This window comes from Lutjanus erythropterus, chromosome 13 (assembly GCF_056507025.1).
Source record: "Lutjanus erythropterus isolate fLutEry1 chromosome 13, fLutEry1.hap2, whole genome shotgun sequence".
Taxonomy (NCBI): Eukaryota; Metazoa; Chordata; class Actinopteri; order Lutjaniformes; family Lutjanidae; genus Lutjanus; species Lutjanus erythropterus.
The window spans coordinates 6851203-6877113 of record NC_139329.1 but is presented as its reverse complement, the minus strand read 5'-3'; the positions used below and the strand labels follow the sequence as shown (position 1 = coordinate 6877113).

The 25911-nt window shown below is 39.3% G+C and overlaps 1 protein-coding gene across 1 annotated transcript; it reads left to right on the top strand.

Annotated features, from left to right (window-relative positions):
* Nucleotides 1-1174: 1174 nt before the first annotated feature.
* On the top strand, nucleotides 1175-24800 carry ccdc73 (coiled-coil domain containing 73). Its single transcript, XM_084734137.1, has 20 exons — nucleotides 1175-1234; nucleotides 1484-1612; nucleotides 5227-5298; nucleotides 5425-5496; nucleotides 5594-5629; nucleotides 5819-5893; nucleotides 8628-8666; nucleotides 11936-12071; nucleotides 12756-12835; nucleotides 13130-13252; nucleotides 13360-13419; nucleotides 14546-14650; nucleotides 15986-16096; nucleotides 16232-16384; nucleotides 18018-18228; nucleotides 18412-20066; nucleotides 20465-20564; nucleotides 21270-21409; nucleotides 22742-22830; nucleotides 24091-24800. Exons 1-20 carry the CDS (start codon nucleotides 1190-1192, stop codon nucleotides 24266-24268), a joined length of 3609 nt encoding a protein of 1202 aa, XP_084590263.1. The 5' UTR covers nucleotides 1175-1189; the 3' UTR covers nucleotides 24269-24800.
* Nucleotides 24801-25911: the final 1111 nt, after the last annotated feature.

The window sequence follows — 25911 nt, the reverse complement described above, 5'->3', positions numbered from 1 at the left end:
GATTTTATGTTTTTTTTTAAACTGGTGCTTTTCCAACCGTGACATGACAGAATGTCTTCTGTTGAAAAGCCCCATTGTCGTAAACTTTTAAATTAACATCGCTGTAGTTCAGTTATTGTATTGCTGTTAGCAATGCTGTGATTACTTGTATTACAATCTCAGGGCTGGTTTAACTTTCTTTTTCTTGCCGCATTACAGAACAGTAACTAACATAACTCACCCAAAGGTAATACAGACATCGTGTCGCTTGATAGAAATGTTCCCGTTTAATGGATAGCACTTCTTTTAATTTGTCTCTCTTATGGCTTAGAGATGGTGGTTAATTCCTGCTCAACTGAATCACAGGAGAAGCGAATAAAGACATTGTGGTCTACTCCCTCGCTCACAGCCACATACACACTCACAGCGTGCACATAAGACACACGTACACTATCGCTTTGACACACTAACACACGTCTGCGCATCTCCTCCCTCTTCAGCCCGGGGTCACACTGTCATTTTATGATAGTAGCCAATTCTAGCAGGGATCATTTAATTCTCCAGCGTGATTGATACCAGCCCAGGTTAAATGGGAGAAAAAAGGTCTGTTCTATTAAGAGATCAGTGGCTAGTGGAGACCTCCCACTTAAATAGTCATATTTTCCCCTAGGTGTGTGTTTGCGTGTATGCAGTGTGTGTGTGTCACTCAGTCTCTTGGTTATGTTGAGGGGACAGAGACAGTGGCAGAGGACCATCCACAGGTCAAATTAAATAACCTAGATAATTTAAAAAGCATTGACAGTGCAATTTGTCCATTCAGTGTTATTGCTATGACCCCTATTAGTGTCAATGGGCTGGTTCATTTGAACCTAGATGGCTTATCAAGGTGTTATCTTCTCACTGCGATGGAAGTGGTGTTAAACAAAGGAAGAAAAAACCCTAATGGTCATATCAAAGCCATTAGGTTAGATTGTAGTGATTGAGAAACATTACGAGGCTTTAATGTGCTACCCTATTATTTCTAATAAAATCATTTAGCAGTAAAAATTGCAGATGAGGAAGTAATTATACACTTATAAGTGGAAAAGCAGAGTGTTACTGCTTATTAAATAGCCAATTCTATTAACCTTTTTCAACAAAATGTTTTTTTTCTCTTGATTAACAGGCAGCAGAGGCCCAGGGGGACCTTGGCCTGCCCTGAAACAACTCAATGGATCTCAGTGAAGTCTCAGGGACACTCCCCACCCACACCACTGTAAGTTACGACTTCTGACAACAGAAGACAAAGCAAAGAACATTCATCTTCTGATTTGTTTATTCATGTTAGAATATAATAGATGTGCATAAATATTGATATAAATAATTACAAAAAAACAAAACCTTGAATATTGCTGTAGGAAATGGCTTTGAACGTTCATGGTGTTTGTCCTTTATCTTAAAATCGCCGAACTGGTGTATTTCTTTTGGACTAGTGAAGTTAGAAGCGTTCTCTTTTCATACGCAGGGAGGAGGACCCGTGTTGGAGCGGGAGCTGTCTCTGTCCAGTACAGAAAGTGGAAGCACCATCTTATTACAGTTGTTGGAATTTAAAACCCATCTACTTGAGGCTGTAGAGGAGCTGCATATTCGGAGGGTATAGTAGAAACTTTAACACATGCTGTCAGAGTGTGACTTTTTATGTTTATGGAGGGTTGAAGAAAATCTCTTTTGGTCAAAAGGTCAAGTACTATTATTGTGAAGGCACAAGACCAGTCTACCTACTGCCCAGCAGTCAAATTAGCGGATGTTTGAACCTGGTTCCCAGTCATTGTAGCTTGTAATACCTTCAAACAGTGCAGTGCATATGTGTGGCCCATCATCCCTGCTTGCATATTTCCACTAGCTGTGATCAGTTAAAGAAAAACTGAACTTTTAAACAACTAAGACAGTAATTCACAAGAAAAAGGCCAAGTTTAAAGGAATGCATGAATAAATTTGCATCATTTTGTGTGTCAGGATTATTTTTTCTCTGTTCTCCCATCCCATTAATCGTCTCTTGCCCCCTGAGATTTATTTTACGCCTCCCCATCAGTGACCTGAACCCAGGTCCACTGATCTAAAGAATTAAATGTACTGTACTTTAGAATTTTTTTGTTTATTCCAAGTTTTCCAACATAAAATTTCTAGTATTTAATTTTCAAGTGAACTTGCAAACCATTATATACTATATATGTTGTTCTGTTCTGAAGTCTTTTGACCTACAACATAAATGATGAGTTGAATTCATGTACTGCTGAGTGTTTTCTCAACTCATTTAATTAAGTTATTAAAGAAACATGATCAGCAGACTTCATAGTTTAAGTTAAAGCTCTCCGGTGTTGTAATGGTTGTTTTATTTTATAGTAGTGAAAAAAATACTCAATCAAGTCACCAGAAGCAGCTACACATGTTGCTGCTTGTACTAACTGGTACAAAGGAGCTCCAAGATCAGCTATAAGCTCTGTGTGTCGCATAAAAAGTGACTTTCCAAACCAGAAAATGTAAATAGAAAGCAGATCTTACTTGTTAGATTTGTCAGTTTGAACAGAATAGTTGTTGATTCAATTTATTATTTTAGTTTATTGAACTAGTTTCAAATTCAATTGACTAAACTCAATTGGTTTTACATTTTGTATTTTTTACAGCTAATAAGACATCTTTGAACTAATTATCTGACTGATGGTGAATAAGTCAGTAGGGGAACTTAGGTTTTTAAGTTGGACCAGCTTAAACTGATTTACAGTGTAGCTCTAAAATATATATGTGAATTGGGCCTCATTTATCAACTGTTCTCAAGAAGAAATATCTTCTTAAAATCCACTTTGTTTCCAAAAAGATTTTGCCATTCCCCAAAGTTTTCTTCTGTGAGATTTGTTCTTAGGTAGGAACAGACTCTGCAAAGACTCAAGAGCACACAGAATTATTTGTTATTGTGTTTTAGAATTTCTAATATTTTTAATAACTTTGACTGTTCTGTCTTTTTTTGACCTTACAGTATTCTTATTTATATCTTCTAAATGATCTCAGGAAAGAAACACATTGTTTAAAAAACAGGGTTCATTTCATGTCTTTATTTTATTTAATGTGTATTTATTTATTTTGATAAAATCAAATTATATTCACTCTGAAAAAATCAACTTACCTTCTGATTCTAAGAAAGGAGACGGCCTAGAAGATGAAACTGTCACTCCACCGTCTTTAGGTTTTCATTTGGGAATTTTTGACTGTGCAGTCTCATGCCCTCATAGAGCATTGGTGGGGCTTTTACTTATGCTAATGAGCAACTGCTGCTCATGAGGACAATAGGTTTCATCATTGTAAGAGCACAGATATGAAGAATTCTGATGTTTAAGAACACCTTCATGAATCAGATTGTTCTTAGGACCTTTCTTAGGAACAAATTGAAGAGAAATGTGAGGAAGATCTTGGTGAATGAGGCCCATTGTTTTCAGTGTTGCTGCTTCCTCTTTTCCTCTGTGTCACATCACTATGTACTGAGTAGTACTTGGACGTTAATGGCTCTCTGGCTAAAGAGCAGTGTTATTTCATAGAAGTACGCAGCAGGGGAGTTATTATAACATCCTTAGAGGAAGCTAGCTGCCCCTTTTGGCCATCTGGACAAGAGCCAGCTTGGATACACATTGCGTCAAGATTGGGGTCACATAAACCATTTGGCCCCTGACCAATAAGTAGAAAGGAAATTTTTTTGTAAAAGTAACAAAAGTAAATAATGCTTTGTACCCTCCAGCAAGTACTTTGAACCTGACAATGCATTCTGAGTGTGCTTAAAGGTTAAGGGAGCGAAAATGGGATGTTTGCCGTTTGTTGCCATTTTGTTTTTATTGTTATTGTCATGTTAACTGGGACACAAACTGGTTTATCAGTCTGATCCTCCTCAGGCGCTGCTGCTATCAGAGCACCACTTTGTAGTCGTGCCATTCGTGGGGTTGTAGAGGTTGGGAAGCGAGAGGATGTCATGATGGCTCCAGACATTCCTGAGCAGGTCAAATTCCAGCGGGTTTGTTTTCTTTCTTTTTTTTTAAATACAGTGCAACCCACCGCTTTAGTTGGTGAGAATGTGGTGTACTGGCAGACTACATGCAGGAAAAGATAAAGGTGTGTGCATATATGACATTTAGTGTGAGCCTCCTGCAATGTTCTGTTAAAGACTAGTTATTCTAAGTGAGTTGTAAATGAAGACACATTAAGATGCAACACAATAACACATATAATGGAAAACTTTAAGATAAACTGTCTCTAACTTCTTCCAACCAAACTATAAAATCAACCATCACTTTTTCATGCCCTGATACTTTTTCTTTCTTTTTTAACACCCTCTAAAAATCATCCATTCAGAACAGCAATAAAACAGTAAAAGACATGAAAAGCCATGGCAAATATATAATGTTAACAGTCGTGAATTTTCACATACTAAGTAAAATCATATATTGTGAAAAATTGTTTAGAAAAATATAGATTAAAAGGTTTTAGTGTCTCGGCCCTAAGATGATCTGCAGTTGCCTATTTGATTTACATGGATTACCAGGCTTAATAAAGCCTTCTAGTGTCTTTTTAAACACACACACACACACACACACACACACACACACACACACACACACACACACACACACACACATAATTATTCCTCAGTGGAAAAATAACAGCTTTATCTCCTGTGCACTCCTCTTTTTTTTAAGTGCAGTGCCACGCTGGTAGCATAGTTTAATAGGAACTTATAAAATAAACTCAGTGAGTTAACCAGCTCCCACGTGCACATAAAAAAGTCCCATGGATATAGAGAGCAATTGACTTTTACCTGCCTTCTCCGGGAGAAGAGGGAGGATAGGGATGGCTCTCCACAAATATCACCTCCCCTCTAATGTTCCTCTTTTCTCCGTGTGCATCTGCAAAAGATACGGAGGGATGAACCAGGGAAACTTAGTGGAGTTCTCAGTTCTGGCTCAACTCCAGAGAGTTATCTGCCCACAGAACGGACGAGATAATGGATTTTTTTTTTTTTTTTCAGTTAGCCTGCTAAGATCACATTGTACCAGCCATCGCACCATCTGAACGTACTGTTTTGATATTTAATTTAGCAGGTGTTTCCAGGTTGTCTCTTGTGTCTGATTGTGAATTACTCCTTACTCAGTGTGTGTGTTTGATTAGTCTTAGCAAGGATGGTTGATTATCAGGTTTTTATGTAAACAATGCCTCTTCCTGGTTCAGGATGCAGAGACACGCTTTGAGGATCAGGTCAGTAAACTGGTGTTGGAGAAACAGGAGCTGGAGTGGGAGAAGGTAGGCCTGGGCCTAGCTTGGTTTACATCAAGATCTTTAATACCTATATTTTACGAGCACTAAAAATCTGTACATTTTGATGTTTATACTGTGTTGATCATTCACTGTTTTGATTGATTTTGTCAGGAATCCCAGCAACACCAGGCTGAAACAATGGCAAACCAGCACACAGAGTCACTCATCAGTGTTAAAAAGGAGGTATGATTTGACTGTATGGTCACACATTTTCTACGTAAACAAAAAGAAATTAACAATGCATTAAACCCTTCTGAACAGTTTCTTTTCTGTTCTCAAGTTTCAGGCCAAAATAAGAAACATTGAGGAGGAGAAGGTATGAAGAGCTTCGTCCCAAACACGTCAACGTGATACTCAGAGCATTTTATTCGATTAATGTTTTCAGCGGGGTAGTAAATTCACTCATCTCAGTTGCACAATCTTGGCCGTTGGAGCGCATTCTTCTGTGCTGTGCTTTGGTATTTATTGCTTTTTTGACACTCGCAATAATAATCTAACATTTCAGGGGAAATACCAGGTCAGCGCTGAGTTAAAAGACAAGGAGATTAACAACTTGAAAGAAGAGCTGAAGTCACTACAGGTACTGAGATGTGCAACACTCACAGCCCCGTCTGTCTTTGTCTCTCACACATACCAGTACTCCCACTCTTCCAATCACCTTACTTTCTTTATTCTTTTCTGTCATTCTTTCATTTAAATCAGGAAAAATCAAATTTTACCATTAAGCTATTCAAAGGTAGGTAAATAAACAAAGCTCATCCCGACCAGAGTCAAGGGCGTAGGGTGTCAGAGCATAGGCCTGACCCAGTCTGGCTCCCAGAGTGTTCGTCTTCAGGCTTGACACCACAGCGGTGATATACGGCCGTCCCCACGGTCCGCTGCACTTTAACAACCCAGCCACGTTACAGAGACAATAGAGACTGTTTTTGATATTCTATCTGGGAGACACTGACTGCCCTGTTTTGCTAAAGCGAGCCCCAGTTGTGTTCATTCTCGGGACACGGTCTGGTAGACTCCTTTAATTTAACACATCTTCACTTCAGTGGCGGTTGGGATTGTGGTGATTTAATTGCCATACCTTGATGATCTTCTAAATTACAAATTTGAGCTCAATTGGAACAGTGCGGTTCAATTAATCCATAATTAAATCTATATAATTCATCACAGCAGTTATTTATATCTCAATAAACAACCTGCTTGATGAATATCCACAGTAATATAGTTCAATATTTATATCATTAAAATATTATTTTAGTCTTAAAATGAAACAACTCCATAGACTAGATGAAAAAGGCAAATGCAGTCCTTTCAGTCTTTAGACTTTTTTTTTTAATTTCAAACATGTAAAAAAATACAAAAGAAACAAGAAAAAAACAAAACAAGAACAACCAGTGATCTAAACAGCTAACATTCAGCAAACTCTAAATAAATAATTCATACTTAAGAAGAAGTAGGAAGTGGATTTGTGGGGTTGGTTTGTTCACTGTAAATGATCTTGTTTACAATTCTTATGACTTTTTTTGAAGGATGAATAGTGCATTAGTCTTAGTTTTTTTTAAGTATTTTCCACATTTCTTAATATAGACCCAGATTCCATTTTCCATATGTCAGAGTTTATTAATAATTAGGACTATATCATGTGATTCTTGGGGGCATGAAGAGTATATTCAAACAGGCATGTTACTAAAATGAACAAGCTGCTGTGTTGTCTCCTGGTCTCAAATGATCAGTTGTCTTTGTAAGCAGGCTGGTAGATGTCAGCAGTGCTTCTAGTTCTGACCTCTTTAACACAAAACAAAACCTTCATCACCGGCTATGTGGGATTAAAGGATATTTCACCTTTTGTGTTACTTTATTTGATTAATCATCAGAAGAGGTAATTCAATATTTTGTCGTGCGGAAAAGCAAAAAGCGCATTTGACAAAAATCTGAAAACAAGAAGAAATTATTTTCCCTCCAAAAAAAACATAAATCAACTTGTAATCCCTTAAAAGTTAACTGCCGACTGCCCCTCGGGGTCTGGAACCCCAACGAGAACCCCACTGATACTGGTTAATGAAATGTTGCTGGTATAATAAATGATCCCCAAAATGCGATACCGTCCAGGGCAGCCTGTCATGTTAAAGTTTGAGTGCACACTTGACAGATAAGACAAAATATAATAAGAAGAAAAAGTTTGAATAATCTTTTTTTTTACTTCTGCTCATGTAAAATGAATCTAACAATTTTCATAATGGTTTAAAGGGCCAGTTTGTAGGATTTAGTGGTATGAAGAATCATCCTCCCATTGCATGTAGGAGAAGATATGGTGTCTGTGAGACTCGTGAAAAACCCAAAGGCTCTGTGTAGGTCCACTGTTTGGTTTGTCTTTTCTGGGCTACTGTAGAAAAGTAGAAATACAACACGGTAACCTCTGTGGAGGAGGACCCATGCCCTCTGAAGATATGAAGAGCTCATTTGAAGGTAAAGAAAACACAACAATTCTTATTTTCAGGTGATTATATATTATATAGAGGCCTGTATTCCATTTCTGCCATATTTTGCCAATTAATCCATCTAAATCTTACACACTGGACCTTTACATCATTTAACAAAGAAAACTGACAAATTTTCTCGTTCCATCTTTTCCAATATAAAGATTTCATACTTTTGTTTTGATTCACTGTAAATTGGATGTTTTGGACATTTTTCACTATTCAGTGGACTAAATGATTCAACAATAATGAAAAAAAATAATCTACAGAATAATCAATAGTGAAGATAACTATTAGCTGTAGCCCTACATCAATACAGAGGAACATATTCGATTAGATAATTAAATATTTCTAAATAGACAATTGTATATAATAAAATAATAATTTTTATTGACATATACACAGTAAATATTTGTATTTATGATTTGTAAAATGCTTGTAATTGAACTGATCATCTGTGTCATACTAAAATAAAGAAATGTAAACCAGTTAGAACAAAATCTCACCTCAAGGTTAGCTGTTGTGGAGCCTTCAACCATATCACATGATCTTCTTCATTAGAATTTGCCCTTCCCAAACCTCCATTATGCCTTAAAAGTTGAGATTCAGAGTTCAGTCCAGACCTTTGAAAAGCAGCTGACAAATGATCAGTCCATCCAGCAGCAGGTTTGTGTAAATTCTGGGTTAATGTGCAGTAAATGTTGCTACTGACGAGTGTAACAGCTCATTATTTGGATCCTGAGAAGAAGGGTGGAAAACCTCAAATTCACACAAGTTACCCACAATGCTCTCAGAGTTTTATTTTTATCATGTTGATTTTCTTTTACTGCTGTTTTGCAGTTGCTGAAGTACAACTTGGAGAAGAAATCAAGCGAGCTGGTAAGGAAGCGTTTTCCACTTATACAAATTGTTGACAGAGGACGGGTGGGAGTGAGAAAAATTAAAAGAGGAGGATGAGGGAATGGTGCTAAGGAGAGATGGGTTTGGAGGGAAGAGCTCATCAGGAGTAACGGATAGGGAGTGTGTGACACTTTGAACTGCCAGCACAGCAGAGAAAATATCTCTATTAAAATATTTTATAACTGGGCCTCGCTCGGTTTAACCTTCTTCACATAACAGTGGCTCAGCAGTGTGAGAGGGAGTCGAGGCAAGCTGGTGTATTGGAGAGAAGGCCACGAGGGAGTGAGAATGAGAGTGAAGGGAGTGAGTGGGACAACGAGAGAGAGGAAAAGAATCTGCTCAGCTTGATACAGACAATCAAACTATAATGGCAGTTTGAAGAGCGATAAAGCGCTCTGAGGCATGCACTGAGTTGATTCCTTCATCCCACAGAAAGAGACGGGCGCTGGCTGTGTTAAACCATGATCCTCTCATTCACTTGACGGCTGTTTCCCCTGTTGTATTTTCTGTCTGACAAAATGACTACAGACACAGTGCCAGCAGCCAATTAGCTTAGCTTGACAGAAAGACTGAAAGCAGGGAGAAACAGCCAGCTCGACTCCAAAGTTAAAACAAAACTTCTAATGCTCAATAATTTACACGTTACATCTTGTCGGTTTAATCGATATAAAACCCAACATCCAAACATGACAAGCTCGGGTTTTACTGGGAGTTATGTGTCAGATTATTTCTTATCCTGGAGAGGTGACTTCCTGGAGTGTTGTCATCACCTTAATAGGTAGATTTTGTTACTTTTGGGCAGAGCCAGGCTAACCGTTTCCCTCAGCTTCTGGTCCAGGGGTCCTCAGACTTAATACTTAAAGGTCTGCATCTGATTTTTATTTGAGGTCAGATGTCTGGAATGGTTGGTGATAACAGAATAGCATCAAATCAAGGCACTCAAAACTTTTAAGCAACTAAAATCCATCAATTAAGTAGTAATTTAACATCACATGACCAGCCACCAAGAGACCACAGCAGACACAGTTAGTCCACTTATTTCTGACTCAGACATATTCTTACCTTCTAGTTGTGTACTCGAACAAACAGAGTCAAACAGAGTTGATTTAGGAGTTGATGGCAAAATCTCTGGTGTAACATTAATACTTCAACATCAACAACACACCAGTCCAGCACTTTAAGTCACCATGACAATGTTCTCAGTGATAAGGAAATATGCACATGCACCTGGGGCCAGGATGATCTCCAGTTATAGATTATCCAGCATTACTAACAATGTGTTGTTCAATAGAAAATTCATTTCAAAATAGAAAATGCTGCACTTCACAGCGTATTGTATTTATAACACGAGGAATGGGCTGGGTCCAGATTGACTTGCTTGTTAGCTTCATATTTAACAGACATGAGAGTGGTATTGATCTTGTCCTGACCGGCTCTAATGATCATGTTGTTGGAGTTGTTGTCCCATGATCATTAATGGCAACCAGCATTGTTGATAAAAAATCTAACATGACTCATGCAGAAATCATGTTAACAACTAAACATAACATGAATTTTCTTCATGTTGTCAATCTCTTTGGCCTTTTCCACTGGCACTTTTGGCTGCACAGAGCCAAACCGTACCATGCTGAATTGTATTGCCATTATCACTTTCAGCATGCAGAGCCACACCTGAGATGGACCTACTCTGCATAATGAAACAACACTGGATGTTATTGTGTAGAATTTAAGGAAACACTGTGTTTATCCCAGAGGTGTATATGAACGGTTTATCCACCGCTGTACAGCTGCTCAAGTCGAGCTTCCTCCAGCTTGTGTTCAGTTAAAAGACACAAGTGTGTAGCCCTGTTGTAATGGAAACGGAAACCGAGTCGAGCCAGGCCAGCTCAGCTCTGTGTATGGAAAACAGCCATCTGAGGTATCATCTGTTGCTTTCTGTGTTTATATAGCAGCTATGAACTAGATGACGTAAAGGAGATACAACGCCTTGTCAGGTGACCAAAGGAAATGTGCCGTTACCTTGAATAAATTATGTATTTCTCTGTGTTTGAACTATGTTGGAAACATTTGGGATGATTTACAAAGTAAATACACACTCAACAAAATATATAAAATAGGTCTACTCGGTTTTAAACATTTCAGTGCGTAAATGTTGCATACAGTAATATGCCACTGACAATAGAAACATTTTTCAGTTGAATCATTTTCACTGTCCTCTACGTATTCATTCATTGATTCATTCTTGATGTATTTAGAAATAAACATGTATGTGTCTGCTTCCACAGATGTGTAAGTCAAACTGCGTTCAGAACAAAATAAGATTTTACCCCATTTGTTTTTAACTGCAACCTGCACACATTGCAGGTCCAGAAAAGTCACTGAGTGCTGTCTGGTCTTGCTGCAAGCCAATTTTCATGCAGGGAAATAAAGACTTAAGTGAACTGATGTATTGAATGAGCATGTAGATCATTTCAGGCTCTTACCGGTGCTGGAAAACCACGAACACACTTGAATTTTAATGTTATGTTTTCAAGGTTTGAAAAGTGCATGATTTTGCATAAAGTCCTTGAAACTTCTGGAAATTGTCATTGCATTAATTTCACAATAAATTCCTACCTGACTAAATAGATTGCATTTCACTGATAAAGATAAAAAAATAAAATAAGTCAGAGATAGCCTGATTGCTTTCGTCTCTTGCACAAAGTAAAGACGGCTGACTTGGCACTCTGGGCAAGTGCTGCACTTAGTTTTAACTGCCAGTCTTTGCTGAAATTGAAGTTTTTTGTGTAGTCATTGTTTGAGTGATTGTTTTACACCGGCTCAGCCAGGTATATAGGAGGACAGGTCTACTTACACACAGATGACACATGTTGAAACGTGCATCCTTTAATTTGTCACCTTTCTGTAGATTTCTCTCACAAAACATAATTTTGGCACAATAACACCTGATTTCATGTGATGAAGAAATGAAATCGGGCCTAATCATTTTGAGTGTATACATATGTTATTTACCACAGATGTAGGATGCTGGAAAAGCTTGAAGATGTTCCTTGACAGTATCTGAAAAGAGCTTAAATTTGACTTTGGAAAAAATGTGTTTTAAGCCATAGTACTTTCAGTACTTTAATTAATGGATATTATATCATTTTAAACATGTGGTATTGAAAAAGTATTGAAGCATCAATGTTTGACATCCTTACTCTGTGGAAGGCACTCATTTTTTTGTTTTATCTTTAACACTTCCACAGGAACAGAAACTGGTGTTGCAGAGCAGGTCAAAGGACAGCCACCTGAACCAGCTGGGGGAGGTTGAGAAACGTTTCAGTACTCTGGCGAGGCAGTGCGCCGTGGTCAAGCAGGCCCACGAGAAGTTAGAGCAGAATGGTAATGAATGGATGGATAGGCAGATCCATACACAGAAAGACCTTTATTAATGGCTGGTACTGAATGTTACTGAGGTAGTGTGAGTGTTATTACCTGAGGGAGTATGAATGAACAAGGTGGTGGAAACAATTCACAGGGAAGTTGGTCGGTACTGACTCAATACTGTGATATGACTCAGCTCTGTCACAACTTTCAGCAGCACATTATTCCTGCAAAATATCCAGTTTCACTTCATCTCAAAGGTAATATTTTGTGGTCAAGATCTGGGCATTTATGGAAGGATTTACATTATCAGGCGACCATTGTAATCTCAAATAGTAGCCAGCTACATTGCCCATTTTAAACACATTTATCTCAATTTCCTAAACCACAGTATCTCTGTTTGTAGTTAAACACCTGGCTCATTATGCCACGGCTGTTACTAAATTCAAAAAGACTGTTCTGTGACGTTGCTGGAAAGTGTTACACTCATGGTTTACTGTAAGAAACACAGACCAAAGTGAAAATATCCAACTACAGTATCTGATTTGAAAACATTTTTGGAAAAAAGTTGTTGCTTTCTTTGAGTTTGTGAGTTGTGTAATATCCATTCTTCTCATCTGCCCTCATGTAATGTCAGACCGTCGTAGTTATCATACAGTAACATTATGTGCGCTGGTCTTTTATCCTGTGTAATTCTTACAGTTGATGAAGCCATGAAAATAAATAAGAAGCTGACGTCTGCAAATGAAAAACAAAAAACTATTATTGCATCATTAAGAAAGGTATGTGGAAAAGTGCCTCGATTTTTGGAAATCTTTGAGGCAAGATGTCATCACATTTTATTTTATTTATTTTGTCTCTGAATGTGGGACACAGAATGCTTTTGGTTTTGAAGTTTGCCCCTCTTTGTTACCCTGTATCACAGCCAATACAAATTCATAGTTGTGTGAGAAATACTATTAAAGAGATAATTGTAGAGTAATGTAAGTATTGAAACTAAGCTAAGTTAATTGGTAATTAATAGATATTGATAATTTCATGCTTTTGATATGAACAAATGAATGGTGATTTTTCAGGAGTTGGAGGAGGTCAGTAACAAGCTGATCAAAGCCAAGATGTCATCAGTTATTCATGACAAGAGTCACAGTCCTACAGGCAGAGAGCAACGTATACAGCAGCTGCAGCAGAAACTGAACATGGTAAATGACCATCATTTAACGAGAATACATTTCTTTATGTTAGACTCAAGCCTATAGTCGCAACTGACTTGTGTTATATCAATCAACAATTTCTTTTGCATGTTTAGGAAACTGAAATGATCAAGAAACTCAGGGAGGAAAATGAAGCTGCAAGAGCAGAAAAACAGGTGAGAAACTAAAAAAAGGATGGACACCATGTGACAAACTACCTTAAAGTGATAGTTCACCCAAAAATGAAATTTCACTCAATATCTCCTCACCCCTGTGCTGATGTGAGGATGGGTGAAGACCTCAGTTCACAAAACACTCCCAGAGCTTCAGCGAAAAAAACAGCGTTGAAGCAGCCAAATAGCAGTTGAGGTGAATGGTGACCAGTTTTAAAATGTGAAAAAAAGAACGCAAAAAAATACAAAATGTCTCCATACTGCTTGTGTGGTGTAATCCAAGTGTCCGTAAGCTGCGACATTAAAATTTGACCCAAAAAGACATAATTTACACCATGTTTTTAGCCTAAATGTCAACTGTAGCCTCTCAGACCTGATCCTCATGCACACGCCTGGCTACACAGGCTCTCACCCAAGCGGTGTGGCTGCAGCAAAGAAATGATGTTCCTCTTGTATGTCAAAGTCCTCAGACATTTTCTTCTTCGTCAAAAGTTTGCAAAGTGAACTCTGTGTGTAACAAGTCACTATTTCTGAGCAGATCTCTCTCTGTTGTCTGAGTCGCTTCCAGGTAGCATGTAAACACAGATGTGAAGGTATCGCGAGATCTCGTGTATCTTGTGTTGCGCCGCATGGGTGAGAGCCTGTGTACCCGCTTCAGGCGTGTGCACAAGGATCAGGTCTGAGAGGCTACAGTTATGGACACTTGGATTACACCACATGAGCAGTATGGAAACATTTTGTGGGTTTTTTTGTGTTCTTGTTTTACATTTTAAATCTGGTCACCATTCACTTCAATTGTACTGGATTTGGCTGCAACGCTGTTTTCCACTGAAGCTCCAGGAGTGTTTCGTGAACTGGAGATCTTCACCCATCCTCACATCAGCACAGGGGTGAGGAGATATTGAGTGAAATTTCATTTTAAGCTTGATGCTCTTTCTTCACTGCTAATTTCTTGTGCGAGGTTGTTTTGGAGGTTGCTTTGCTGCCCAAACTAATACTGAAAAAAGTGGCTTTCCTTCCACTGGGAAAAAAAGTTATATTTCCCTTTTTCACATTTCAAAGTGCAAATATGCTAAAACTGAGGTTTGCTGCTCATATAACTGTGATATGTGTGTGTGTGTGTGTTTAGGAAGTGATAAGGTCTCTGCAGCACACCCAGCAGCTGTTGTTGAGTCAGACACAGACATTAAGCAGAGTAGAGGTGGAGCTGCAGTCACAAAGAGAGCAGAACCAGGTCAGAGTCCGTCATGCTTTACTTGTTTATGGACACAAATGTTCATATTGTACACAGTAGCACAGACTTACTCTCATATTTGTCTTAAATCACCATATTTTGAATATTTTTTTCTTTGTGTCTTAGCCAAGATTCATATCACATTATCTTGTGTTTCATCACTGATGTGCTCATTCAAAATATCATTTAAAATTAAACTTTTAGATTCATTTAAATAAAAAAAAAGTTAGCTGCAAGAATATTATAGAAACCTAGCTTGTAGTAGAACTCTCACTAAGTCATCAAAAGTCACATACTGTTAAATCAGGCCAGACATCTTCACTTTTTACATTTTGCAGTTTTGCAGTAAAGCTCGTCTGTTAAAGAAGTAGCCACAATTGGCTGTACTAATAAAGAAAGAAAGAGGAGGAGGGAAGAGGTTCAACACATAGACACATACAGCAGTTTAAAACGATTAATATTATTCTATTATACTGTCACATTAAACAGAAAACAGAATGAAATGTCTCCTTCAGGTTCCTGCTGAAGTTAGAGACATGACTGTATCTTTAAGTGTTCTGTTTTTTTAAATCTTTGAGGACAGATAAAGATGAAAGACACATGGAAAACATCACAGTGTGTAAACATCCAGATTGAAACTGGAAATTATATGATATCAGTCTTAGTAGGTTATAATTGAAGGGTTAATACTTTTTTGTAAAATGGGAATAAAACAGGAGAACTGTGAACTCAGAGGAACAATTATTGGTACATTTATGAGATGGTATATGAGAATATTGTGCTGAAAAACAAACAAACAAACAAACAAACAAACACTACATGTCCTATCATTTGCATCAGAATGGATTTGAATGATATGAAATGTGGTGTATTTCTGCAGCTAAAACCCTTCACCACCTACTGGTTCCACATAGATCAGGAATTTTTCAGGGTCTGTTTAAATGATTATGGAGAGAATTTACACAGGGACAGAAATAAATGACGACCATCGTTTCTTCTCATAAATGTGCTGAAAGTGGTGTTGTATATCACAACATGTACATTAGTGAATGTGGTCCCCTCCGCAACTGAATGATAGTTAGTGTGTTTATTCTGCATTTATGGCTCTACAGTTTATTATTCTCTTTTATTCTCTCTGTACCCCCTTCTCATTTTTAATTCACCTATTCATTAATTTATTAAAATCATTATTAAAATGGCACAAGCCAACTGATTTGTATTAGCAAGAAGCCCTCTCTCTCCCTGCACTGTTTAAGACCTTCTGTTCACGTTAAATAAACACATAAAAATTTAGTATTGCATTAAAAATCCTATGGGTGATTAATTTTACTGCAGGCCCTTAAGCAGGAACACGAGGTGATGCAAGAGAAAAGCAAGGCAACGGAAGACAAGGTGGCCCAACTGATGGAGAGCCATGCTGCGTCCAAGACCAACTGGGACAAAGAGGTAGAAGAAAGACTGTAGTGTGAAAGAAGGCGGCACGGTGGTGACATTTTTATATATAAGAAACTGTATGTCAGAAACAGCTGAAACAGTGATCACGACTTTTTAAATTCCTGTCTGTGCATTTGTATGAAACAGAGGGAAATGTTTCTGGATCAGATCAAGAGTGAGCAGCAGGACCTTCAAGCAGTGCGTGAGGCTCACAGTGAGCTTCATCTGAGACACGCTGGACTGTCCTCACAGGCCAAAGTCCAGGCTCAGCATATATATGAACTGGAGGTACAATTACAGGTACATAGTGGTCTATGAGTAACCAAAACACACAGGAATATTAGAGCCTTTTAATAACAACCTTATAGTTTTTACATGTGAAGATAAATGTAGACATTCACCAAGTTCTAAGTAGATGTATAAACATCTACTTAGTCGTCTATAACTTCATCTATAAGAAGCACCTGCTCAATAATCTTACAAATCTAGAGGTGATGTAAGGTAGACTAACAGTAATATTTCTAAGAAGAAAATGTTTATACACTAAATAACTCACCCAAGAACATCATTTTCAGCAGCAATTTGATATAGTGCAATAAATTCATTACTAGCATTCGATTATGAAGCTTATCATGTTCAGTTTTTCTTAAGACTCTCCATGCTGTGGTCAGTTTGGAGACTGTGGTTGGATTCAATCATACTGAATTTTTGTCTAACAAAAGTGGTGGAAAAAAGGGATGAAGTGGTCTCAGGTCAGAGCATCGATACAGCATAGTATCACGATATTTTGCGTGGCATTATTGTATCAATAGACAAGTATCAGTGTTTTATACCAATGCTACAAATGCAATTTTGTTTGGTACTAGAATAATGAAATTGCTTTTTCAGTCTGGTGAGGTCAGCAGAGGTCACTGTCAGCCAGACTGGCAGGTTTTTGTGAGGTCAGTCTATCTGCTTGACAGTCTCTGCTGCACAAAAGCTGATTGATATGAGATGAACAGACTGAACTTTAGATTATTGAGATACTTGTAAGGACATTTCGCAATTGAAAAAATAAATTGCAATATATGTTATAAAACTCTTCATAACATGTTCAAATTCTCATTATATCACATCGTGACTTCTGCTGACCCCACACTGCAGGACTTCTGGGCCGATTTTTCTCAGATTAAGCCCTCATGAGTCTCAGAGGGGAAATCTGGGTCAGATTATCTGTTAATGTGACCGGTTAAGCGATCAGATCTTCACCCCACCGATTTCCTCTTCCTCTTCTGTCTCCATTGTTTACATCTGCCTCCACATGAGATCACATCCTTCATGAAATAACATGAGATCATGCTGCTCAAGTGTACACAGTAATCTTGATAATATCCTGTGGTGTGTGATGTGCCCTTATTTTCAAATCTTGTGTGAGAGAGTGAAGAGAATCTGTGAAGTTTCTACTGACATTGTGGTGTGGAGTTTTAAAATCTGTTTGTATCTAATCTGATAGTAGTGTGGTGTAGTAGTGCAGGGCCAGCTTTGAGTATCTGTCCTAATATTGTATCATGGGACACCTGGTGATTCCCACCCTTGGTCACAAGTTCATCTGACTACATTATTTCTGCAAGACTGGAAAGCCTAAAATGAGAAGTGGTTTGTTGGTGAATTGTGTGGTTTCACATAATGCAGCAAATGTGTGAATAAAAGCAAGTGCAGCTGTACAAAGTGGCATCTAACGTGTGGTTAAGACCAGAAACACTGTTAACAGAGTAAAAGGTTGCAGAGAAAACTCACCTCACCTCCTACACTTAGCTCAGCCTAGTGCTGTTCACCATCCATGCTCTGTAGTGTGTAGATGAGTTTGGCCACAGCTACAGGTGTTGTGGTAAAACAGTGACATAAAAGCAGTTGTGCATCCTCAGCATGTGTCTTTTTATTTTTCACTCCACAGAGGAAAGACAGCAGTCACAACCTCAGTGTTTCAACCCAGCTCCTCCCCACTGTAGATGAGGAGATCAAAACTCTTGATGAACCCATCTCCAGCTCTGAGCCACCTTGCTCTGGCAGCCTGCAGCACTTGGCCTCCACTCAGACCAAAAAGCCAGACTGTCTGGAGGACACAGGAGCGGTGACTAAGCTAGTTGCCACTGGAGCTACTGGAGGTCAGCCAGCTTAACATAAACATTTTATTAGTTGTTCTACTCTGAGAATTCAACAGAACACACAAACAACTTATTGGCAGACATTTTTGCATTATTTTACTTTCATTTATGAACCTATAGTACTTTACCTATAGTTTTACTGACTGGTACCATCTGAACACAATACTTTGTGTTCTCTTTCAGGACAAGATGTGCCAAACCACCATCAGCAGTCCCAATTTAAACAGCCCCTTAACCCTTCAAACCTGTTTACCAGCCCACTTCTCAGCCTCTGTAGTCTTTCTGAAACAACAGGCAGTGACTACAGCACATTAAACAAACACATCAACAACTGGAACACAAATGATGGTGATCCTAATGTAGCGTCAGATTTAATTCATAGTGCCTCCCCTATGTCTACAGATAGTCTGCAGATTAGCAAAGGTAGCATGAACAACATATCAATTGCACCAATCCCAGGCTACAGGTCTGTGGATGGATCTGTAGACTTATTGAGCAAAGAAAAGAGTGATGATGGAGGACTGAGTGAGAGGGAAGAGGGACGGAACGATGATGTGAATGACGGAGAGGAGCAAAGAAATGAGGAGCAGCAGCTGAATAGAGCACAGGTCCAAGAAGAGGATGTGGAGGAGGGAGGGAGTGCTGGAGAAAAGCGAGGAACACTCATGGCCCAAACAACAGATAGAGCAGACAGAGGAGAGGATAACCAGCGGTCAACGGATGATGCAGGGGACACCGAACAGCCCAAAACAGAGGCGAAAGATAGAGTAGAGGGAGAAGGGGTACACACTCCAGAAACCCAGATACAGGCCCAGACGGCTACTGATAGGACTACTGAGAAGAGCGACACACAGCCGGTCATTGACCTCATGGACACCGAGCCACCACTGGCTGCCTGTGAGCCATCAGACTGCTCACAAAGCGTCTCTCAGACAGGCAGTGAAAATGGTGCTGACTCCAACGAAGGACATGAGCCTAGGAGAGAAGTGTTCTGTTCTGATGAACATCAGAGTGTCGGTCATGGGTCGAACTCTGTAATGCAGCACGTCTGTCACGATGAGGCCCAAACCTTTGGTCAAGATTTACTTCATCAAGTTTTGACGAAAACCACGGAAGAGAAGCCATCTGACAAATCAGCAGCCAGCATCCCCTCTGAACTTTTTGAACCTGTGAATCAGTCAAGTATTTGTGGCTCACAGACCAATACTGCGGCACTAGCTGCTCAGTCGGATAATATTGTCAGTATCCAAGAGTTGGAGACCGCTGCAACACAAACACAAGCTAGTAATCCCACTGACATTAGCAGCAAAATGAAGCAAATAGGTGAAACATGTGAACCAGAGAGAGAAGAATGTGTGTTACTGAATCCAGAGGTTGAACAACAAGCAGAGCAGCTGAGGTCTCCAGTAACTGATGATGAGGATGGGGAGTGTTGTGCAAACAAGAAAAGCGAGAGTCAGTCAAGTGTAGATGCACATGAAGATGATGCCTGTGAGACTGTCCACGGCCCTTTGCAAAAATCTAACTTGAAAGATGCCTGTGCTGATTTCAGTGTGGACACTGCAGTGTTTGATTCTGAGGCTGGCGGCAGTCAGGAGCACATGAAGAATGACAAAGTGGAAGACGCAGGAGATGCAAAGACGACTAAAACTGATGTCCGTCCAAGTCATGAGTCATCCCAGCCTCCAGCAAAACAAATGCTGGTTGAAGATACTAATGAGTCGTCTCTGCCCAGCACTAAGACTCACAGGTCGTCATTTGACTGGGACAGCACGCAGAGAAAAACAATAAGCTCCAGAGCTAAGTCAGATGTCTCTGTCTTGCATCAATTTGTTCAGGTATTATGATTCAAAAATACAAGCATTACCATTTTGTGGCCTTTAAGAGAGCATTAAAGGTAAATTTGTGTTGGTTATGATGACATTTTACGTCACTTATTGCTTTGCATACATTTGGAGATGCAGCTTTACACAGAGGTTTTAAATAATTATGTTTTAAAGCAAGATTAAAGGTCAAATGAATGTTAAAAGTGATCACCTAAAATGTCAGATGTAAACATCCATCAGATTTTGCAGCAGTTTGTCTTGGTTCAGCTTTGACCTTCAATTTTAAAATAAGTTGTTTAGATCATTAAAGTAAATGAGGGATTTTAAAGCACAAAAACATGGATACAGTATATGATTAGTAATTTTACAGTGGTTATTTTGGCTTCAGTGAAACATTGGTGTTTCTTCAGGGATCCTGTATGGCCGAGCAAAATACAAGTGATCCTGGCGGACTCCTCGGACATCCATCCAGCACGATTCCCATGTTCCTTAAAAGCAAGCACGGCGAAGGTGATAACTGCACCGTTCATTCGTGAACACCATTCATTCCATTAAAATAATGATTGTACCATTGTGGTGGACACTAGTACTGCCTTGTTACTCCTAGTTACTCAAAAAATTTCAAAGTAGCACCTGGGACACAAGGATACAGTGTCTGGGACAATAGAGAAACTTGACATTTAAAATGAAGTTATTACTTTTATACGTCATGGAATATAATTTTGCAGTGACACACCCACAAGCTCTATGCTACATCACATGTATGCATACACACTGTCATGGTGTTTAAAATAAAATTGTTTACTGTGAGATATGTGCAAAGCGAGAGTGTTTAAATTTCCATCGCTGTATATTAATGAGAAACGTTGGACGTCCTACCAACTGAGCTAAATGGCCACCCCCAGACACTCAAAATTTTAGTGCAGGGAACAACACCATGATGCATCAGAGTGAGTCAATGAAGTGATGCAAGTTACTGAAACTAAGTCATTGACCTCAATGTATTATGTAGAAATGAATGATGGGACAACGGTTGTTCAGTGTGGGACAGCTGACATTAGAATTCAGGACAGTTGCGGGACAACTGCGAGTTAATTTCAAGCCCCGATTGCTCCACTTACATAGTGAACTCAGTGTACATCTGTAGTATGTCTCTAATGATCATTCATTCTTACCTTCTTGCCGTTCTTGCCATCTCACCTCATTCTTCCTCAGTCCCCTTGGTGATTACCAGGGCGCTGGATCTGCTGAATGCCTCCAGTGTCTCTGGGACTGCAGCTTCCTCGAGAAGACACCCACAGGGAGAGTGGAAGGCTATGGGAGAGACATCCAGAGAGACTGCAACAACGGACACGGTCAGTTACAGAACCTGTTGAGAAGTAAGAAACAGCTCTTTTGTGACTTACTCACAAATTGATGCTAAAAAATAACATTACACCAACCCAATCCCAGTGTTACAGATAACAGAGGCAAATCAGCACTGATGATTTCCATACCCCTTTACCTAATATGATGTGTTAATGATACTTCACTGTATGATCTCAACACACAGCTATGTGAAAAATTTAATTTCAGATGTTAAAGCCCATGTCCAAGTGCATTTCATCACAGTAAAGCCACAACACTGTTCTGTCTTACAGCTTGATGCTGAACAGCAGGAAATGACCACAGTGTGATGTTCACATAGAAACATATGAGCCGCCTCAAGAGGAAGTTCAAGTGACCCTTATAAAATATTTTCTCTATCAAATACGTTGGTTGGAGGTCATTTATGTTCCGCAGATTCTGAGCTTCATCATTTTATAAAATGGTGGACCACAGGGGAAATCTGTTCTGGAGCTTAATGAATATGTCTGTTATATCAACCTGACATGTCCTCATGAGAACTAGACATTATAATGCTTTTTCAACATTTTTGTGGTCCAGAAAGCTCAGAATGTGAGAGCAAGCAAATATTAGCTGAGGCCAACACATTCAACAGAATGTACAGAATATCTGAGAAGGATCTGAGATGTATAAAACTCTGACAAACGTTAAGTCAGGTGTTGAGTGAGTGGACGAACCTGATGTATGCTGAGCTCACAGACAGCCAGACAGACAGAGAATGAATGACCTGTGGGAGAAAATCTACCTAATGATGCTTGGGTACCTCTCGTCTCTCACTTACTCAGTCTTTATCCATCTCCTCACTCTCTCACTTCATCATCCGTCTCTCACTCACTCACGTTGTCCGTCCTCTTGCCTGTTCTCTCTTTCTCATTCTCTGCTTCACCTTTTCACTCTCACACACTCTCATGCTCTCTTTTGTCACCATCACCGCAAACTGTCACTCTGTGTTTTATAAGATCCAGGTGCCGGCAATTGAGGGAGATAGAGTGCAACATGAGAAAAAAAAAACTGCTCTGATAGTTAAACAAATTGTAGCGAGGGCCAAAGCTCTGAACACTGGGAACGTCACACAGAGTTCAGTCTGGGCCCGGCTACTTTCTCTGGTCTGGATACTGTTACATACCAGTTGCCACTGGTTATCGTCTGCCCCGCATTTGTTTATTGGTTAATGTTCCTTTTACTAGAAATTTTCAGTTTCCTCAGGAGGCACTGAGCCTCAAAGAAAACTGAAAATCCCTAAAGACGAACATCTACTGTTTCACTGTTTGAGTTACTTCTTGGTGCCATTTTCTACCTAGGAGAGCAGAGCTCCTCTGTCCATCAGTTCTTTTCCGTTCTCCACATCATCCATCACAGTCAGCACACCGTCATGGCAGACCACACCAGGGTAAGTCCATTTGCCCTACATAAAGAAAGACCCCCTGGAATAGATGTTCCACCTTGTACTACAGTGCAAACGTCTTGTGTGTTTGATGGTTACACAAGCTTCATTAGAATTATTATGTTATTTCAGATTTTACGTTGAATTATGAGCAAAAACCCTCCTTAAAAGCCATGCTGCACACATTGTTTGGACGATGTTACTTGAAATGATGTTCAAACAGTAACCTTCATTGTTTGACCCTGATGTGGATTCATGTTTAGCTAGCTGAATGAAAACATCCTTGGCCAGCCAGGTACCGTTATTATTTACTAAAACGATGGAATTGAATACTAAATTAACATAGGATGATTCAGATTTTGCAATATTTACAGGACCAGTTTTTTAGGATTTAGTGACATCTAGCAGTGAGCTTGCAGGTTGCAAACGCCTTGCCTCACCCTCCCCTTCTGCTCTCTAACTGGAGCCACAAACCGCCAGGAAACAAGCGTTGCAATCAACTGTTCAGTTTATTCATCTAGAAAATAATGTGAATGCTGATTGCTGTTCTAAGCTGAAACTGGTTTGTCTGTTCTGGTTTACAGTAGAAACATACCAGACTGTGTGGACGAGGACATGTGCCCTCTGTAGGTGTAGCTATAAATATATTGATCATACACTTGAAAACATAATATTATGTTCCGTTTCTGCCATATTCTGTCAATAAACCCCCATAAATCTTACACACTGGACCTTGAAGTGTTCACAGACAATAATATTTATGCAGAGCAGACTTCACAGCCAAAAAGGTAGCCAGATGCTATTGCCCCTGACCATAGCAGTGAGATTGATTAACAGCCTATAGACAGTATTGGACACACACAGATAGTCTTGATGCACCACAGCACAGGTTACAGGTTACAAAAGGTATGCTATTTGAGCACTCTATGTTACAAACTTGAGTGTTAACTCATTATTTTAACGTAATATGAAAGTGGTTTTATAATGCTGCTAGTATTATAATAGAGCTTTTTCACAGCTGCTCTTTTGACATGGAATAGTAGGGTAAACACAGGTGTTACCAATGATTCTCATTGGAGTCCCATTCCATTTAGTGCAGCAGAGCATTTCTAGTGAGCCAGCATGCACATTAGCAGCACCCTGACTCTGTTTGACCTCAATGGAGCTGACCTTTAATTCTTATCATCAGTCTTATCATCACCTGTGTTTACTCTGCCTGCCCACTGCTGACTGAAACCAACTAATGTTGGCTTGTTCTTATGCCAGGTGTAGCAGAGCTCCTGCTTCAGCTGCAGGGCCGAGTTCAGAGTTAGACCGGGAACCCTCCTTCTCACAGGAGAGGGAAGACCAGCAGTCATCATTCAGAGCCCAGATCTCCAAAATCGAACAGTTCCTCAACGCAGAGAGGCTCCGTCTGCCCAAAAGACGAAGAACCGAAAACTAAGCCACCAAAACTTACTAATATATTGAGGGATGTCGCTGCAGCTATTGATACATTATATAAAGCTTCTTGTGTAGTGCATTTTTGAAAGCTCTTAGTAATGTGGGGTTAAATGTTCTGAAACTTTTATTCTATTAATGCATTTATGTTTAGTTTCAGCTTAATAGATTCCATTCTACACTTTAGTGGGTTTTATTTGCAAAATGACAAAGGCCCAAGTTGTGAAAATCTGTGCAAGAGTGTCAGGTTTTTGGCTCAAATTATTGCCTGTTCGCAATACTAACGTTATTGACATTTCTACATTTTAGATTTTTCAACCAGAAAACCGCTCTGTTCATTTGTTGGTGTTACTTTGACATATTGTAATAGTAGGTATGCAGGAGGAGGGGGAGTTGATTATTCCACTGAAAGTTTATATATTTATGTCACTATACTGTATTATAGTAATTTTATTTCAACACACAGTTGTATCTGAATGAAGCAGTGTTTAACTTTATGCATCATCAGATACAAAAAATAAAACTGTTGACTTACATTTAGTTCACTTGTCATTTAATAGCTTTCTGATGTTCTCTGCTGTAACGGTTGTTTTCTCAATAATCTACCTAAAGGACATTAGTGCAGTGTGTTATCACTTAGCAGTGAATTTGGTTCTAATGGTGATATGTCCCTCCCTTAACGAGCACATTTTGGTAAACAAGGAGAGTACAGCCAACCCTCTGCCGCCTCACTGATGAGACCAATGTATCTTGGCACAGCAAACCCCTCAAACACCTGGCTGTTTTTATTGGCAGAGAAAAAATTAATTGAAACAACAAAACAGTGTGTGTTCCATTTAGTTTACTGGCGTCACATATTCACAGCATGTCGTGCATGTCGCAGCAAACAAATAAACAGCAAAGGCCAAGCACTGTCGTCAGTTAAAAAGGTCTGCAACTGTTAACAAGCTAATTAACGTTAATTAGCATCATGGCCAATCAGGATTGCATGTCTCAGAGGAGCTCTAATTGTGGTGGCACCTTTGGTCGACACCATGTTGTTTCTGCTGCTGTTGTTGTTGAGGTAATTACGAGTTGGGACACAAATGTTTAGTGTATGTTAACCTGCATTAGCATAAATTAAGAGATAACAATTAGCATAATCCCCCCCAACGTAATTAACAAGAAATCAATTAACAAACCTAAAGTCTAATTAACACGTGCTAACACAAGCCTCTCGTTAACTTTATGTTCCCTGTGAGGATGGTGGCTCTATGTGAGCATGAAGCAGCTCACCACAGATACCTGACTTCTCATTAGTTTGACTGTTACATACAGTATGTACTGCAGAACAGGTCTGATGTGCTTTAATGAGCTGACAAAGCTTTTGTAAGTGGGCGGTAGAACAGAGTTTTGGTTAAGTAAACATTTCTCTGAGCTGACCAGTAAAGGGAGAAATTATCTTGGTGCTGCTTGGATCAAGTTACAGGATGGTGTAGCAGGTTGGATGAGTAAGTAGAGTGACACTAAATTTATGGTGTTTTCTGTCATGTTCCCTGTGAGTAAGAGAGTTAACTTGTCAACAGATCTATTCTAAGGCCAATCAGATACTGAGACTTGGAGACGGAGACAAAAGCAACAGTGAGATTGCAGATTGTCTCTCCCGTC